Source organism: Buteo buteo, chromosome 22 (assembly GCF_964188355.1).
Source record: "Buteo buteo chromosome 22, bButBut1.hap1.1, whole genome shotgun sequence".
NCBI lineage: Eukaryota > Metazoa > Chordata > Aves > Accipitriformes > Accipitridae > Buteo > Buteo buteo.
Window position 1 is genome coordinate 19,025,741 of NC_134192.1, and position 19,362 is coordinate 19,045,102.

Genomic DNA, 19,362 nt, shown 5'->3' on the forward strand with positions numbered 1-19,362 from the left:
TTGAGATTAAACAAACTCATTACCTATAATAATTCCATCCACTGAACAGTAAGTAACTCCACCTGGTTTTATAAATACAAAGTACCATTTTAGATTTCTTACAAGCTTCTTTTATCCCTTTAAACACTGGACTGACAAAATTTGATGTCATGCTTGAGAAATTTATATGCTGCATACGACCCTTTCCTAAATTGAAAGTGATGCTGTATTTTCATAGAATAGTTCAGGTTGGAAGGGACCTTTAAAGGCCATCTAGTCCAACCTCCCTGCAATTAGCAGGGACATCTTCAACTAAATCAGGCTGCTCAGAGCCCCATCCAACCTGACCTGGAGTGTTTCCAGGGATGGGGCATCTACCACCTCTCTGGGCAACCTGGTCCAGTGGTTCACCACCCTCATTGTAAAAAAATTCTTCCTTATATCTAGTCTGAGTCTACCCTCTTCCAGTTTAAAACTATTTCCCCTGGTCCTATTGCAACAGGCCCTACTAAAAAGTCTGTCTTCAACTAAAAGTCTGTCCCCCAACGCATGTCAATAGTTTGAATGTTTCCCTAAACAGCTGAGAACTACACAGTTCTACCTGGTTTGAATATTTCAACTATTTTTTTTCCCAGGTATTTCTGTATACAAAAATGCATTAAGCTAGGAATACTGCAGAGATGTTTTTATAGCTCCATTGTAATTATAATGCATTGTTCCATGCTAAGCCCCAAGAAAACTTACATGCAAATATAACTTCAGGATTCCTAAAAGATGAATAAAAAAGGACACTACTTAATGCCGGACTGCCTGGCTGCACAGCCTTCTTCTGTCTACAATAGATCCTGGACTTATGTACAGCTTGTTGCATGAAGAACAGACACTCTAAAGAGTCAAATAAAGGTTTGGGCTAGCCACAAAGTGAAACTGAATCATTAAATTTATTACAAGCTTAAAAAAAAAAAAAGCTGCCAGAGCTAGACAGTTCTTTCAGCACCAATGCTGAGGTATGCCAGCTTTGAAAGACCGCAGAACTATAGCATTTATTTACTCACCTGTTAAATGATGGAAGGGGGAGTACTGCCCACTTCTGTAAAGAGCTTTCAGATTTTCAGATAAAGACAACACAACGAATACAGAGTAATACTACCAATACCCTCTTTTAAACCCACCTCTTGTTCGACTTCAGAATAAAACACAGGGGTGGGGCAGGAATCCATTAGACTGCTATTAACAAACCTTCCCCCAGATAAGAAGTTTAAAACATTGAGAACCTATTGTAATTGAAAAATAAAAGGCTGGTTTCAGGGCAAAAGTACTTCAGATAAAGTACTGTAAAAATGTATAAACAATTTGCTAGAGAATGTTGTTAAGACAAAGATGGTAGAGTACATTCAAGTCATCTTGACTTTTTTTTTTTTTTTTGAGGATCAGGGACTTAAAATGTAAAAGTAAATAGAGAAGAAAGTATAAAAAAAAAAAAGAAAAGTTGATGAGTTGCACTGTCAACTCCATATGTAGTGCCCTCCTACCCCCTTCTCCTGTCAGAGCTTTTCTACCATTTTTAGAAATCTTTTTAGCCTCTCTCCAACAGGGACTGCTTGCCTGTACCTGCCCCTCTATCATTGGACACCCTGGCTTAGATCCATAATTTAACCTGTCATAGATCATTAAACTAAAAACTTTAGTAAAGTAAAAAGAGTCATGGCAATATACAGCAACTGAGATTCTGGCTTCTCACACAATGACGTAATTGCCTAACTACTAATCCAGGTCTACTGCTAAGATGGTATCAGTACTTTGTAACTAAACACTATTATTTTCAGTGTGCTGAGCAGAGAATCTCATTTTCTCTTGATAATGCAAAAAAAGAAAATCAGAATTTGCATTATTTGTTCTGTTACATCATAACCCATAGGGTGAATATTGTTTTTGCAGAAAGTAAACTAATTAAGTTGTTACAGTCAAGATGACAAGTCCTCTCCCTGCTGAGGTTAGAGGACTGTCAATTCTAAACTATGTGCCTAAACCAGGATGGAACAGAAAGCATCCCTATCTGCAAAATAACCGTTTTGACCTAATGTCAGTTAAATTAATCCACTACTGAGTCATACACTGCAACAGTAATTTTCACCTCTTTCCTTTCCTTTACATTCATTATGTATATATATTAAAATATTAAAGCCAAAGTGCATTACCTCAGTAAACAGTACTGCGGTAGAAAATATTTCAAAGAGAAGTGTTTCACAATAATTGCATGATAACAGTGTCAGTGCTGACAAAGAAAATTCAAATGTCCAAATGTAAATTAAGTTAGCCTTGCATATCATTCATTACTACTCATGTAGTTGGTAAATGAATGCATGAATATCACTTCTGTGTGTAAAACTAGTTTCTCTAACTTCAGCTACTGCATACAGATGTAGCCAAAACTCAGCTATCCATCTCTAGAAATGTAGGACTTCACATCTAGTAAGACATACCTCATTAATATAGAACAGTTTTCAGATTCAGTGTGAATTAAAAAATAAATAAATTCAGAACTGTGGGTTACTTCCAACTCATACAAAATTCTACCACATGAACTTGGCAGCCTCCTTCTGGATTACTCTTTTTGAGAGGCTGGTTACTATGAACAACTCTCTGGTTCTCAGAAAAGCTTTGTTTTAGTTCTAAAAATCTATTTCACAATGTAGGACGTTCAAAAAGGCTTTTGGAATTCTAAAGGCTTTTAAGAGCTTCACAACCAACTGTGTCAAGTCAACTCTTAGAAAAAGAAACTCCATAATATGCACTTTGTATGAACTCTATAGCTGTTCTGGGTACCTGCAGAAGCCTATGATGAAATGGACAAAAACAACTTTAAAGAAATAAATACAACACAGTCAGTTTCAATGTCTGCAGCAACTGCCACAGTCCTGCCATTGGCTGGCATAAGCTCAGATGTTGCATGATGCAACTTACAAATGTCAAGAGGCTGTAGAATAATCCTCAGTACTGCTATGTAATTCTCATAATCATTAACGGGCAACGTGTTTTTACTTCAAAAGGAAACAGGCACTCTGCTATGTCTTAATTCACAAAAATTAGAACTTTATACTTTGGGATCTTAGGATTTGATGAGTGAAGTAATACCAGTGTTGGTTTTTTTAAAATGCTAAAACCTGAAAAATGTTCTGATACTTTCAGTGTAAAATCTTATGTAATGCTTTTCCAGAAGAACTTACAGGGCATACTTTTCATACTACACTGAAATACATTTTGAAGCACTTACACTAATAAAAGCAAGGGGCACATAATTCTCCTTAGTCTATGGAAGTTATTAAATGCTTTAGATGGATGACAAACTCAGATGTAATTAGTAACAATTACATAGCACCATCTTTTTGAAGGACATTTTTCAGAATGTGTATATGCCATTGCCATTTCATGGCATATTTTCATTTATTCACGTAAAATTCTTGTCTCAGAAAAAAAATATCAAAATGGCAAGTAACAACTTTGAATTAGACAAAGCATCAGCAATATATACAAGGTCTAGAGCTCATAATACCACTTTTCTATGCCTGTCCAGTTTACCAAACATTCATAAGTACTTTATACACCCTATGTCAATATGTGAACAATCTCATGTATACCAACATCAAAGAATCAATTTGAAAGACAACTCATCAATCTTCAATACTTATGCCAGGGAAGTGTAATTAACACAATAACACAGGTGAAAACAATTATTCAAATGTATACAGTTTTTGCATTTTTGTCTTTATCTCCATACACTTATAGGTCATGAGGTGTTTTCAGAGCCGCTTCGTTCCCTGCATGCTGAAGGGTGTTGTCCGTCTAAAAACCTGGAGAATCCAGTCTAAGCAGGCCGGAGGTTAAAGTCTGCTTTAGTTCCTTTTTCCCTCCCTTTTTCACCACTTCTCCTTCACCCTGCTTCTAAGTAGAATTCCTCTGAAATGCCAAGTAAAACCTCTGCATACTACAGCTGTCACTTCTATGCAAAGATACCAGAATAATATATTATCTAATATTACTCCTTTAATTACGAGACCCATAAGCTAAAGTGCATACACAGTAAAAACGGATTACACCACAAATACCTATTTTTAAATAGCTTTGAGACTGTTTACGGAGCTCTCTGGACTAAGGTAATTTTCTAAGACTCAATTTGAATGGTGCTATAAATACATTTTCCTTACACAACCCACATTTATATTTAGAAATAAAAGCAAACTTAAATCTCACAATAATGCCTTGATGGCAAAACCAGTAAATTTATTATTGGTGATCCCTGTTTAGCTCTTGCTATTATGGTTGTGATAATTCTGAAGCACTTAGATCATACATGTAAGTCTCATTAGTCCACGATTCCTGACTGTAAGCAAAAAAACCTCCATTATATAACTGAGGTAACACACATGCTTTTAAATACTCGGCTTCTCAAAGTAAAATAACAAAAAATTAAGAGATACTAGTTGAACAGAACAATAGGAATATTAGTTCTTTATCATGGGATGTTTAAAAACATGACAAAATACATTTAAAATACATACTGGGTTTTTTTAACTTGAGATGGGCGTTTTAATAGTCCATTATGGGTATTTCTAACTTCAGAACAGATACTTAATGATAAAGACGATGACACACTGTTCAACTGAAAGACAGCTAACAAGGCTACTCAAACACCGTTTTCATTGAGCACAAATCATGATCTGTTAAAAGTGCACCTACCACATTATTGGATTTTAACACTGATCAATCTTCTCATCAATTTACAGACAGATGTAAGCATGCCAAAAATCAGTTTATTTACAAAACTGCCACATACAAAATGACTCACAATGCTTTCAGGAAGGCAGACATGCTTTGACTGAAGATTTTTATTTGAATGTTTTAGATAAATAAGGATTGTGCACCCAGAAACCTAACTAACTCTCAAGAAATCATTTAAAATAATCAATGCCAAGGTAAACATAGAAGTCAGCCTTTAATTTCAAGCATAGCTATGTCTTCAAGCAGAAGACATAAAATTCCTAAAACTATAATATTTTTATCAGAATTCTGATGAACTTTGATGTAAAATATGCACCTATTTTTTCTTTATTTTTTTAAAAAAGCACATATTAAATTAAAGGAAGTGTCTGAATGCCATTTGAAAATTACCAGAAGTCATTAAAAAGCAGTAATATTCCATTGCCTCAACTCCTTTTTATCTTACAGAAGTTAAACAAGCGGTGGCAGCACTTCAGATGGCTTGCATAGAAGATTCAAATTAGATGTTGAAACTGAACAAGGGAGGTGTGTATTTTATCCTTCACTCTCAAGCTGTACTGCAAGTATGGAAATAGTAATGACGGTGTAGCAACTCTCAATAACATCAAATTCAGAAGTTCCTAAATTGTGCCTATTATGCATCTCACTATTGATGTGCTTTTGATGCATGGATTAAAAAATAACCCCAAATATGTGTACTAACGGAGCACATTAAATACTTCATAAATATACTTTACACTGAAATCTAAAGCAGAAAGAACCTGCATGTATGTTCCTTATAGCTATGCTTTCCTGTAGTGAAAGACTGCAGAAATAATGCCACGTATTATCACTGCAGTTGCAATAGTTTGGATATATAGGGCAGGGCACTAGTTATTAACATTTCTAAAAAAAATTAAACCAATTCTGCAAAAAATTTAGCAGCTTAACAGAAAGAACCCTAACAGAATAGTTAGCTCCATGCAGAAATTTGCTTAAACTAATATTAGAGAGAAAATATTCCTGAATCAGTCGTCTTTAATAACATCATAGCCCAAGGCCAGAAAAAAAGGTCAGGGATAATTGGTGCAACAGCAGCGCTGGACACACATTTTAAACTGGTAGCCTGTCATGAATGCCACCTAATACTGTTCTTTATTATACTCTCATTCCAGTATTAGCAAACTTGCAAAAGACAAGTATATTTTTGGAAGAGGAAGCAACATTTTGAGGAACGGATTTCTCATTATTATTTTATACCCTCTATAAGCAAAAGCAATCTACTGAAAGCAAAATCTCCATACTTAAAATCCAGTAGCTAGAAACAGTAAAGATACAGTAAATAATGTGCTGAGAAGAGAGAAACCACACAAACTTTTTTTTCACATTGAAAAGTCTACATAACAAAGAATATATAAGAGTACAATGAAATGAAAAACTAGGGGAGGAGGACAGGAATCTTTTATTATTACTTCCATGACCTGATAACAAAAAGATTTTTACTGGAAAAGTCTATAGTTTTAATGCAACAAGTGTAGCTTTTCATTTACAGGCTTAGCAAACAAACAAAAACAATGCAGTTCAACATATTTTAAATGAGTTTTACTTTTCCAAACCTGTCTGTACATTTCACCAAATTTTTTTTGCCCAGTAGGAAAACCGCAATATTGAGTAGTCCCCCACTGTGTAGGGCTGCCATTCTAGATGAACAGAGCACCGTTCCCTTCCTATCTCCACCTCTTGCCCAGCCAGTCTGTCTCTTACTCTTTAAATATTTTAAAGACACCACTGTGTCAAGTACAAACATATGCTACAAGGTACACCAGTGACCTCTGTAAAAAAAGTCTAATTGAACACTCTTTGGTAGAATGACACTCTTCTGGGGTAGTTGTAGGCCTGTAGTATTTGGAGCTCTGTTATCCAAATGAAATGATCCCTCCTAGGTCCAACCTACTCACCTCACCTAAACCTAGCAGTGAATACATGCCATTGCAGAGGTTTTCCTTTTGGAAAGTTGTAGGTTTTTTCCTTTGAGCCAAACTGATCAAGAATGCCACTAGTAGTGATGCTACAGTTTGCTCCTTTAGTTATATTTACTCTGTGAAACCACTGGAAGAAAATTTTCATGGTCTACTGGTTGTAACCACTGAGAGGGTTGTAACCTTCTATAGTTTTCATTTTCACCCTGAGTAGATGAAACAGAATAAGCAAGTTTGCAACAAGACAGATCTAGAGCACATACATGAAAATGTACACCAAGTGAACTTACTGTATTGCTGAGCGTTTTTTTGGCGCATTATCTTGTTTGTGGTTTTTTTAGTTTGTTTTTAGGCATTCTGTAGGGACTACCTGTTAGCAAGTAATTGATAAAACTGCAAAAAGCAAGCAAACAAAAGTCATTGTTTCTCCTCACAAGATTTAGAATACCAGCCGCAACTGATGGACAAAAATGAAATCTGTGTCCAAACAAGCAGAAAACATTTTTTTTTTTTTCTCAGACCATGACGGACACCAACACGAGTTTAAGCTCAAAACTTTGTTGTGCAATTCAGACTTACAAAAGAGCAGCACCTAATCTTTTTTTTTTTTTCCCCTGTGTGTTAAGAATACATGCTGATTACAGAGACAGTGCAGCAAGCTATCAGTGATGTATGGGAAACTCATACATTTGCACCACGTATAGACAGTACTATACCATTTGTTATATGCTTACCAGTCACAACCACGTGACCCAGCAAGCCCAGAAAGACCACAACCTCTTCTTTCCATAGCTTTTATTTATTTACTTTTTCTTCCTTCTGCTGAACCACGGGAAGCATGGAGAACTGTTTACTAAAATCTCACTGGATGAAACTCTCCAGAATACTGAGAGTCTATTGATAGTACCAATGAGAAAACTGTCATTGTCCCTTCCACTTTTTAAGGAGAAAGAAGAAAGTTTGTAAACTTGGTCCCTGCTTTTTTAATGCTGTAATTCACTGCTTTGAGATGCCATAGCCATATTTTTAAGTGTCTTCTGGGTTGTAGACAAGTTACTGACTACATGTCATGTATGTTCCTAAATCACATGAGAAAATTTACATAACAGTTGAAATCAGATGGTTGACTGGGACTAACATTTATTGCCTCTTGTCTAAATCTTTAGCTACACCCGAAAAACTTAACATAATGGTCTTACCCACTTATGAGAAGACTTACAGTTGACCACAGCTTGGAAACAGATTACCTAGACCTTTTCTCGCAATAAGTTCCCCAAAGTCAATCAACACCTTATTAACAGCCAGATCCCACTAGAGTATCAACTGACACAATGAAATTTCAAACGCACAGAAGTCAAAGTGACTATATGAAACAGAGGAGAAATAAAAGGGATTTTTTAATTAGCTCTGCCCCCTATTGTTGCAGAGGAGTCTCTGGTTTTGGACCTGGCTTCAGGCATCTCCTTGGCTTTCTCAGCTGCAGCAGATTTTTCGCCATCAACTCTGGTCCCTGGGAAACTTTTCTTTGTCACCACCAGGTGACAAATCTCTCCTCAAGCCACAACACAGACAGACCATCTCTCACATTGATATTTCTCAAGATATGGAAAAAACCACATTTTGATCGAGGAGTTCTTTCAGTTCTGATCTGAGAGCAGAAACAAGCTCTGAATTAAGAACGATACCGGAACTGTAGCAGAATTCATTTCTTAGTATGAACAAATTATATAACTTATTTTCATCTTTTCCAGAAGATCAGGCATATGGCAAATTAAAAATAATTCTATTGGTAAATGGTCTTTGCTAGCTAGGTGAAAGAGCATAGTAGAATTTGCCTTTACTCTTCTGTTCCTCTAAAAAACAAAATAATCAGCCAACATGGATCTAACCCTAGCTCACTGAGGATTAGGTAGATAAACATGACTTATTTATAAAATAAGATGACTCCATTTTGCCAAACCTTTAGCAGCACATATCCAACATAAGCTTTTGATTTAATGCCAAATAACTATAACTTTCAACTGTAAATTTAAGACTGTATTTTTTATTGTAAGATGTGTTTTAAAAGAAAAATTGCAAAATACACTATACTACCATGATCTTTGATGAAAAATAAATGCAGAGTAAATACAGTTCACAACCTGTATGCAACTGGCGTATCATAAGCAGAGGAGAGTTGATTAGAGAAAACCCTGCAAATTTTCTCAAAACCAACTTTGCAGGAAGCAATAATTGCTCAGACTAAACCAGTACACCAGACTAAATTCAGTACAATATTATTGTCTCCCTGAAGAAAGTGAAGCTACTATATTGTAAATTGACTAATATCACTACACACACTATGGCTTCCAACCAAACCCGAACATATCTAAGACCAATGCTTGAAAAAGACTATCAGCTATATGACCAAACTCTTACTGATGTAAGAAGCAAATACTTTTCACAGCACCATCTACAGTAAATTAATTGTACTTACAGTTTTAAAGATTAAGACAAACATACTTTGTGCAGCAATGTTTTAAATGCCATTTCAAATACAACAGGAACCCCTGTCATATCTTAGAGCACACAGCTATCTGAAGATAGAACTATCAAGTTAAAAATACGTGATCACAAAGAGCATGCCGAGTTTTCACAGTAGCTCAATGACCAACAGTAGCTCAATGGTTTTCAGGGAAAACTGTTGGTAAATCTTTGCAAAACAACTTTTGCCCACTCAGTTTATAACTACTGGTTTTTAGAAAGCATCTTACCTTGTCCTCTTGGTGTTCGTTTCCTGCGATCTCTGAATGCTGCTCCTGACTGCAAGGCCTCAAGCAGACTATCCATCACTCCTGTCTCATCACCCTCTAGAATAGGAGAAAAATAATATTAATCTCAGTGCAATCGAAATCAGACTTTAGCAAGACAAAAAGTAAAAGTGTTGTCAAGTTTACATAACACTTCCAAATGGGAGGCGTATACATTTTAACGTAATGGATCCTGTCAGTGCTTCAGGTATCACTGCCTAGTTTGCGTATGATGCTCTATTAAGCAAAATTGATGCCAATCTTACTGTTCTTTCAACTTGGAGATGTTATCTTGTGCATTATTGATAACATCTTCAGCGTGCAGACAGAAAGCTGCTGGTGAGCATCTGCTGTTTCACTGTTAAATTCTTTTAAGACTTTCCTGAAGTAGAAACAGGTCATCTCTTTTTGATTTAAGCATTGCACATGGAAAATCTGATGAAACTGAATGGCAAAAAGTTAAATATTGTAGTACTGCAAATATTTCATATGTTGCCTCCCATCTTCATGATGCATTAAATCCTTGGGGGAAAAAAAATTATCTATACAACATGAGAGGATACATATGCCATATGCTACATATGTAACAGTGTACCATGGATGAACTTAAGGTTTAAGAGAAGGAAAGAACAAAGAGGGGAGAATCATGCAGTGAAAGTAGGTGGCATAATGTTTCTTAAAAGCTGAATTCTACTTCTGCTAAATCTTTCTCTTGCTTTTTTCATATCCAAGCTAACCTGTAGCCTTTAAATTGCTGGACTTTATGGTGCATTATGGAAATCTGGGTAGAAAGATTACTTCCTTTTTATGTATTTAAGTCTTTAACTTCCTTTGCATTTCAGTCTGTTAATAACAGTTGATAGCAGCATTCAACAGCGCGAGAAATAGAGGTCAAAGAACTGCAATGTTACAGAACTATTGATTAATGCCTCTTTTTCTGTTCACGTCTGTGTTATAACCCAAAACTAAACTATAGACTAGACTCAGCAGGTAGGTGGACATTTTATTCACATCTCTCAGGCTTCAAGTTAATATAAATTTCCCCATCACAGAGTGGGAAGATAATTACTTTATGCAAAAGATTTACATTACAGTAAAACACTTATGACTCACACAAAGTGTAGGAGGTTAAATGCACATTCAAGCTCTCAACTGTTCAAGTTTAAAAGGAACTTATTAATGCAAAAGGTATTCTGCCCTGGTTCCCTATTACATTTAGATTTATTAGACTAAATCCAGACCTGATACAAGAGCACACCAATCCTAGAACAGTACCTGGTACAGATTTCTACATGATGATCATCAGTGTAACTACTTGATAAATTTAAATTATACATCAACGTCATTTAAACCATTATGTATAACATACAACACATACATAAAGTTCTCTCCAGTGCAAGATGAAAGGGAGCAGAGCAAGAGTAGCAACCAGCAGAAGACTCTGAAATACCAGTTTTAATTACATTCCATCTAAAGCCCTTAAAAAACTAAGCTCCTCCAAAACAAGTAAATTAGCTTCTCTCGATTCACACTCAAATATATAAAGCCAGAATCTTGTCTAAAGCATACAACATAATTATTTTTCTTTGTGCTCCTTATCCTACACATGCTTATTCATTGATTTATTGTTGGCTCTGTATGAAATTTATTTTCTAAATCAAAGGTCTGTGAATACACTTTGTCCAAACTAATACACATCAAATTGGTCTGAAATGTTTAATGAATGTGACTGTAATAAATAGAATTAGTTAATATGTTAGAATATTTTACGCATAGAAAAATTACAATATCATTCGATCTTCATTAAAAATAAAGAGTTGGCAGAGTTTATTCAAAGACAAAAATCCTTCAATACTTCATAAATGTTTATGCAGCCTTGAACTTCTTTTCTGCTGAGTGTGCTACTCTACCTGCTAATTACTGCAACTGCTAAAAACCACCCTAGATTTGGAATATCAAAATATACAATATAATGACACATGAATTAAGGAAGCTCTAGAGCACAGTGATGAGATTTTTTAACTCCTCCAAGAAATTTATGCTAGGTCTGAACTCAGCACTGCATCTTAATCAAAGTCATCAGGTGATTAAGTGGGAACTGGACATAGAACTGCATTTTCAGTTACCCTTCATTAAAATTCATAAATAAAATTCAACAGAAATTTCAGCCTTTCCCCAGAGTTCTTGCTGAGATAGTTCACTCATGAGCTATGTCCTTGATTTGCCTTTTGTTTTTTTATATTACCTACAGAAACTTGTAGACACAAATTGGAAACAAAGACGAAAACTACCAGAAGTTTCTAAACTGAGAAAATTCCAACAGAAATTGTCAGTGGAAATAAAATACATAATCCTTACTTCACTTTTAGATATCTTCTATTGTACACAAGGATAGGGTTTTCACCCGCAACAAGTAATTCTCTTCCTCGTTCTTTCTTTTCCAAGTTGGTCCCAAGCATTAAACAGACAGCAAACGTATGCATGCATGCAAAAAAAAAAAAATTGCAAGCTGTTTGCTCTTACGACTGGCTTTATAAGGCTTGGATTAGCCTTAGCAAAGAGCCAGATTCACTATAGATATTAAACAGAACTGAAAAGGCAAAACAATTCTTAATCATTAGTTGATGTGTTAACTACAGGCCTGATTTGTTTTAATTTGGATTTCACACTAATATTCTACTGCAGAATTAGTTTAGCACAGTCTGCTTTGAAAATGAGTGCGTTTTTACGAGGTTACAGTAAGACTCATCCTGTTGCAGGCGCCACAATTTAGACCAGTGTTTGTCAACAGATTTTGGCCACTTTCAAAGATAATAATGAAGAGAAAAATAACTTTCTTCTTCCATAGAACAATATTATTGATTCTTACACTGCTGATGAGCCCCAAGCAAGCTGAGAGGCACAGACAGAGAAATGAATACGATACAATGAACAAATAAAGTCACATTAGGGATGAGCAGGCAAACTTAATACAAAGATACCTAAACTTTTCATAATTTTTGACCAGTTACAAGAAACAGAACAGATGAAGGGAAAAAGGAATTAGAGTAAGCCACAACATGAAAAGTATATATGAAAGAGACTGGCATAAGCTCCATCCAGTCATGAATGCTGAAGAATAGTCATATCATGCATCTGTAAAAAAATTTCCTGTGTATAAAGGCAATACTCTGGATTTTAAACTTTGCTTTTATAAATAACAAGAGACTTTAGATGAACTGGTGTTAATAAGCATTTAGTATTTATGGTCAGGTTTTTATGTTAAATGACATTCTAAACATTAGTACTCTCAACCAGACTGCCAATTTCAAAAAAGGAAACTTTTGATAAACCGTAAAAAATTTAATTAGAAACTGAAAATCTGGATGTACAAAAGGGTGGGGGATGAGGAATGAAAGACAGTATTACAAACAGAACAGTGACTACTGCTAGACATGTATCATGATCTCAACGCAGTCAAACTAAGTGAACTTTTAACTTCTGTGTTAATGCACATAAATAGTACTACTCCTTGAAACAAAGACATGATAGATAAATGATCAGGGATGAGTAATGCCAAATCAACTAACATAAAGTTCTCTCAGCTGATGTGGAAGCAAATTGCAAATCTCTATGATATTAATGTGCCATTTGAAATGATGAAATACCTACTATTATTATTTGAGAACAGCAAATGTAGAATTTGTTTATAAGAAAAACCATAACATTAGCTGGGGGGACAAAAACTGTGATAGTCTTCACCTGGTAGTATGAAAGGCCTTTCAAACAAGTTTTGAAGACAGCAGAACACAAGATTATGACACTATAGTTCTGCCAAAGATATTAGACTAAATTTATGTTTTCTGGTTTCTGTTAATGCAATATACTGCACTTCATTTGGCTAGAAAAGTTCTCTCATTTATCTGGTCTTCAACACTTGATATAATGGCTGTTTAATTCATTAGTGGAAGGTGCAAAAGATGTTCAATAGTAAAATATCTGGCTAAGTAACAACAAAAGTTTGTTTATAGATAGGAAGCTTTAACATTTGAGAGCTTATCAGCTGAATTTTTCTGAAAACCTAATTAGCGGATTTGCCATAACAACAGATGACATACAAATAGGAAATACTAACATTTTTGGAAGGTAAGATCAGAATGTGCACGAGAGTTGGAATAATAAAATAAATGAAAATAATAGAACAAGAACGAGCATGTATAACTTCAGTTGCAAGCCAGGAGCTCTTCATTAGGGAACGACCAAGAGCCCCAATATAAAGAGGCAATGAAAGAAACAAATGCTGAATTACCAATCTGATCAGTGTGTTAAAAAGTCAGCTTATTCTATTTCCAACAGTAGTGGTATACAAGCTTGATTACAGCATTCACAGAAGACAAATCACAACCTGAAAAGCCTCTACAATAAGCAGGGCAGTGGATTCTAACAAGAAATGCCTAAGGCAGCATGATTTCTTTAGACTACATAAAACAGTCACTGAAAAGAGGTGTGACAACCTTCTCCTGTGCTTAGAATCTCTAAAGTCCCAAGAGAGAAAACTCATCCCAACAGTGAACTTCCCCAAGAGAGTGCTGTTTTGGTACAGCAGCAAACAGGAAAACATTTAGGCTGAGTTAGTGGAAGTATCTTTGCAATCAAAAATGATGTTCTAGAACGCATTTCCAAACAAGACTGTGGGAATAACAAATCTAAAGATTTTAAGAATGAAGCAAAAAATTCTGAAAAGGATTATATGATATAGCACAGGCAATAGCAGGAGTGTAAGTCACATGATCTTTTCAATCCGCTCTAGCTAAAGCATCAACCTGCAACTCCTTATTGATGGCCTATATTTTAAAAGGGTACATGATAAAATGGGAAATGAGAGTGCAAGAAACCAATTTCTGGCACTTAGGCTGCTGCCTAACTTACAGTATGAAGAACACAATTCCTGGGTATCTGTAGTCATGAACTAAGCCTTTACTTTTGAGCAAGTATTTTAATTTTCAAGTGTTTTCTAATGCAGATATGACCTTTATATTTATGAAGAGCACTGTCTTTCCAAATACTAATTGTTTGTTTGGAATATTTATCAAGACAAAAATATATTAGAAAGAGCACAATCAGGTATGAATAGTCTGTCTTGATTTTTCTTCATATAACACGCTGAATTCAAAACTTCACAATCAATTAGCAGTTTAATTCTAAAGTACATTACTTCCCAAAGAAGCAAGTATCAGATAGAAACAAAGCATACAATCTATTTCCAGAACATTATTTTTAAATTTCAGCTTTCCAAAGACACATAAGCTGTCCCAAACTCAAGCCGTTCTTTATATTTTCTCCATCAGCAAATGGCACGTGGAGATGGATTGACAATATTAACTTCACAATTTTGGATACTGAGAAACAAGGCATGAAAAGAAACATTTTCTATAAAGGTAAGATTAATGTAATTGTGCCTTTCCATGTACAATACTATTGCAGCAAAGACTGCAATAGTATTACACAGTCCTTAAGCCTCCCTCCATAAAACACAAAATCAAGATTTAAAAAAAATAATAACCAATATGTGAAGGACTAAGTTTCAAGCATGCTTTTAGACAAGTTCTGTTATCTCTGATTGAGTCTCCTTTCTGCTTTGTATGTACATTTAAGTTTTTTGTCACCCTCCTTCCATGGAAATCTCTCTTCAAGAAGTATTTAAGATAGAAAATGCTAAAAAAAAAAAATCAAGATGCTTTGCTGTTCTGTATGCCTTGTGTTGCTTGTACCCACTGTATGAGAATTTGTGCAAAAACAGTTCAGGCAGTTAAGACTGCCCAGAGATAAAGCTCATCAAGCACATCAGGTCTTCTACCGAACACAAGTAAGTGTATGGAGCTGACATTTAACCCACCTGTGCAACACAGCAGAGAGATTAAAGTATCTTCATTTTTTAAAATAATTATTTGAAACAGCCAGCCCTTGCACTGCATTATGACTGTATCTGACACAGATGTAGAACTAAGATTCCTCAGTATAGCTAGGTAATTTGTTTTAGCATAATCTGTGCACTGCTAAATTAACCATGAGGACTGTGTTATAAAGGTAGAAAACAAATACTTGAGAATGATGAAGAATGTTTATCTTATTTTTCACAGCACAAATGCAATCCTTCACCTGCTTCTGTAGCCATTTTCTCTGTTTCAACAGAGCAACCATTTCAACATGGAGATGAAGATAAAATATCTCCCTTTTCTATCCCTGCTAGCACCTTATGAAATACGACCCTTAAGTTAGATTTAGAATCCTTTTTGTCAATATTACATTCCTTTATCGCTTCTTGGCAAATCTTATCTAAACCTCAAAAAGAGACCCCAACATCCATACCTCCTGATATTAAATGCAAAATAATATTCTTTTCTATTTATTACTCATAAGATAAAAAAGAGAATTGAAGTTGACAAAAAATATATAGGTAAACTATCATTCTTCTGCTAACCTGAGGAGCAATATAAGCTACAGCTGAGCCAGGACAACAGGTTTTACTCTCTCTCTTTTTTTTTTTTTAAATAACTGCTGCTAAAATTTCATATTGGAAACTGAAGTGTGTTTAGTCTGTTGTAGCCTATGAGGCTTTTAAAGTCATTCTTGCAGTTCAAAGAGCACTGTTGAAAGGTCACACCAGAAAACATGTGGTAGTGCTCTGTTTAGGGACTAACCTGAACCATGATTGAAAAATGTGCGTAAAATTAGAGTTCTTCCATAGACCTTCCATAAAGATGGGAGTATTTAGCTTCTTGGGTTGCCTCTGTTTCAGCGGGCGTTCTTGAACTCGCTTCTGTGGTAGTGGACAGCTCTGATGATTTAAACTTCATGGGAGTTTTTAGTTTCTCTCCTCTAAACAATTGTACCAAATTGTCCTAAAAATAGGTCCTTAACTTCTTCAAGACAAGTAACAATTTCCCTGAAGCCAAGCTCACTTCTTATGAGCTATTTTTAAAGAAATTTCTAAAATATTTAACTTCTTTTTTGCCCCCCCCCCCTTTTTTTTGAATAAAAGTTTTGGAATATTTTAACTTCCTTTCACCTCCCCTCATTACAGAGCACAAAGAAAGAGTAGATTTAAGTGAGGTCTTAAAGTAAATTTGGAAGAGGTTTAATCTAAACATTACCTCCAAATGTCACCTATATTTCCACGTACTAAACAAACAGTCATGTTTTTCCCAGCTCAAAGCGTTCAAGTACATACCAGAGAAGCGATTCAGAAACATAACTTTCTAATTTGGATTGGAAGAACTCGAAACTTGGAGAGACCAATTTCAGTTTCTTTTTGTGGCCTCTATTCCACAAAGTTTTACCGCAGCCTTCAGCATATTATCATCTATCAAAAAGGTAGGAATAAACATCTAGCAGATTTTTTCAGGACCTTCATGATGACTGCTTTTTCAGTTTGCTCTAGCAAGGAAGCTATTTTGGTTAGAACATAAAAAATCCCAATAACTACTACTTTTCTTAAATGAAATATAAGAACTGCGGTAGCACTATTGATGGTAAAGTGAAACAACAAAACAGCTTAGGCTTTTTAAGTTACTTGAATAATTTAGGACTACAGAAACTACACTTAAAGAGCTCAGCCCATGCACCCAAAACCCGATCCACCTCCTATCTATTTGCTTTCTTCAGATCAGATTCACAGCTAAGGGTCCGAGAGGCCCTGGGAACATGCTCTTGTTTCTGGAGTGTTTTGCTGCCTTCCTTCTTACTTACTGATTACTACAGGAATACCCATATATTTTACTGGTGCACTTTCATTTTCTGGTAGAGGTAATACCCACATGTACCTTGCAAAACATCTTGTACTCCTTATTACAAATATACTAATTGTAAACTAATCTAAGTTAATAAAAAGTGTAAGTATTGCACAGTCATTTGGGCAAAGGTTTACAGGAACTTCCCAGGAAATTCTTCATAAATTTGGGTCCTTACTGAAAGAGTCCAGTCAAATACCAAAGTAGGTAACACATGCTGTCTACCTGCCTGCTTCTCCAAATTGTTTCAAAATTTTATTTCTATTCACGTCTTGCACTACCCTGTTTTGCTTTGAACTCTCAAGTACTTAAGTCTAATGTGTGTCCTGTATAAACTTCTAAACAAGACTTTTATTCATAATCAGTACCAGAATTTTAAATTGCAATATATTCACTTAAAAAGGTCGATTTTCAGTGTCTTATGGAAAGTGTGTTTTTGTGTTCTCCTCATATATTTGCATTTTATTAATTTGCTAAATTCATTTTGCATGCATAATAAATATCTTCAGGAAGCAGTCTTCCCCAGCATTTTGCACTAAAATACAGTCTCATGACTGTTATTTACTTTTAATTAAAGGAGAACAAGTTAGGACAATATGACTGATAAGTGAACCTATACTTCACGTCAGTCCACAAAGCAAGGCAAATCCTTGCTTACATACCAGTTAAGCTCATTGTTTATGATAACATGATCTCAGGCTTACATAAAGTTAATAGAATGAGAAAAAGTGAGCTTTGTTGTACTGGCAGGTTATTGAAAACAATTTTTGAAATGCGTACACTTTACCATTTTCAGAAAATGTCGCAATGGTCAAGGTCTACTTCAGCAGGAATGTGTTTAATTGAAATGCATCAACATTACCCCTGGGGCCCAATTCTGAGTGGACTTATGCCCCTTACAAGGATGACTAAACATAAAAGTTTACAAGGATTCACTAAACATAAAAAAAAAAAGCCTTTACCATGTATTACTTGGTAACAAATGGGAAGACATTGCCTCTATGTGGGAAGGAAAAGATTGTGCAGCTCAAAAAAATGAAAGAAAAATGACCATGTGATACCTGAACAATTAAATGCATCTGTAATCAAGTTCTACTGTTTGAAGGCTATGTTTCAGTTACAGTACTAAGCAACTTTTAATTTATGTGATTAGCAGATGCATAAGGCAGAACAAAATCATCAATGCTTTTAGCATTAGAAAATAATTTTCTTTTAAAAATTGCTTATAGTTGAAGAACTGCTCCAATATTTTAGGGAAGAAACCAGTCTCAGAAATTCATTTTGAGGAAGGGGGATTGCTCAAATACTCTTGCTATTTTATTTATTTATTTATTTTTACTATTTGTGCTGGTTTTGGCTGGGATAAAGTTTTTCCATAGCAGCTAGTATGGGGCTATGTTTTGGATTTGTGCTGAAAACAGTGTTGATAATTCAGGGATGTTTTCATTGTTGCTGAGCAGTGCTTACACAGAGCCAAGGCTTTTTCTGCTCCTCACACCCCCCACCAGAGAGGACCCTGGGGGGCACAAGAAGTTGGGAAGGGACACAGGCGGAACATCTGACCCTGACTGACCAAAGGGCTATTCCATACCCTACGATGTCATGTTCATCATATAAAGCTGGGGGAAGAAGAAGGGGGTGGGGGGGACATTTGGAGTTACGATATTTTGTCTTCCCAAGTCACCGTTAGGCGTGATGGAGCCCTGCTTTCCTGGGGATGGCTGAACACCCGCCTGCCCATGGCAAGTGGGGAATGAATTCCCTGTTTTGCTCTGCTTGCGTGCATGGCTTTTGCTTTACTTATTAAACTGTCTTTATCTCAACCCATGAGTTTTTTCCCTTTTACCCTTCTGATTCTCCCCCCTATCCCACTTGGGGTGGAGAGAGCGAGCGGCTGTGTGGGGCTTAGTTGCTAGCTGGGGTTAAACCACAATACTATTATTCTTCAATCTTGTCATGACCTCATTCAATTTATATTTAAATTATTCCAGGTCCTAAACCAATTTTAGCTAATTGTACTAATCGATGTCACAAAAAAATATCAGATTGCAGTGCCAGAACCAGAAGCGACTAAAGTTGATCTTAAAT

At 35.6% G+C, this 19,362-nt stretch overlaps 1 protein-coding gene across 5 annotated transcripts in view; it reads right to left on the reverse strand.

Moving 5' to 3' along the window:
* Nucleotides 1-19,362, reverse strand: part of DIAPH2 (diaphanous related formin 2) — a 302,075-nt gene that overhangs the window by 94,856 nt on the left and 187,857 nt on the right. For all 5 annotated transcript variants that reach the window (XM_075054004.1, XM_075054006.1, XM_075054005.1 and 2 more), the window contains one exon: nt 9,470-9,565. In XM_075054004.1, coding sequence (XP_074910105.1) covers nt 9,470-9,565 — 96 coding nt within the window. The remainder of the gene's footprint in view (nt 1-9,469; nt 9,566-19,362) is intronic.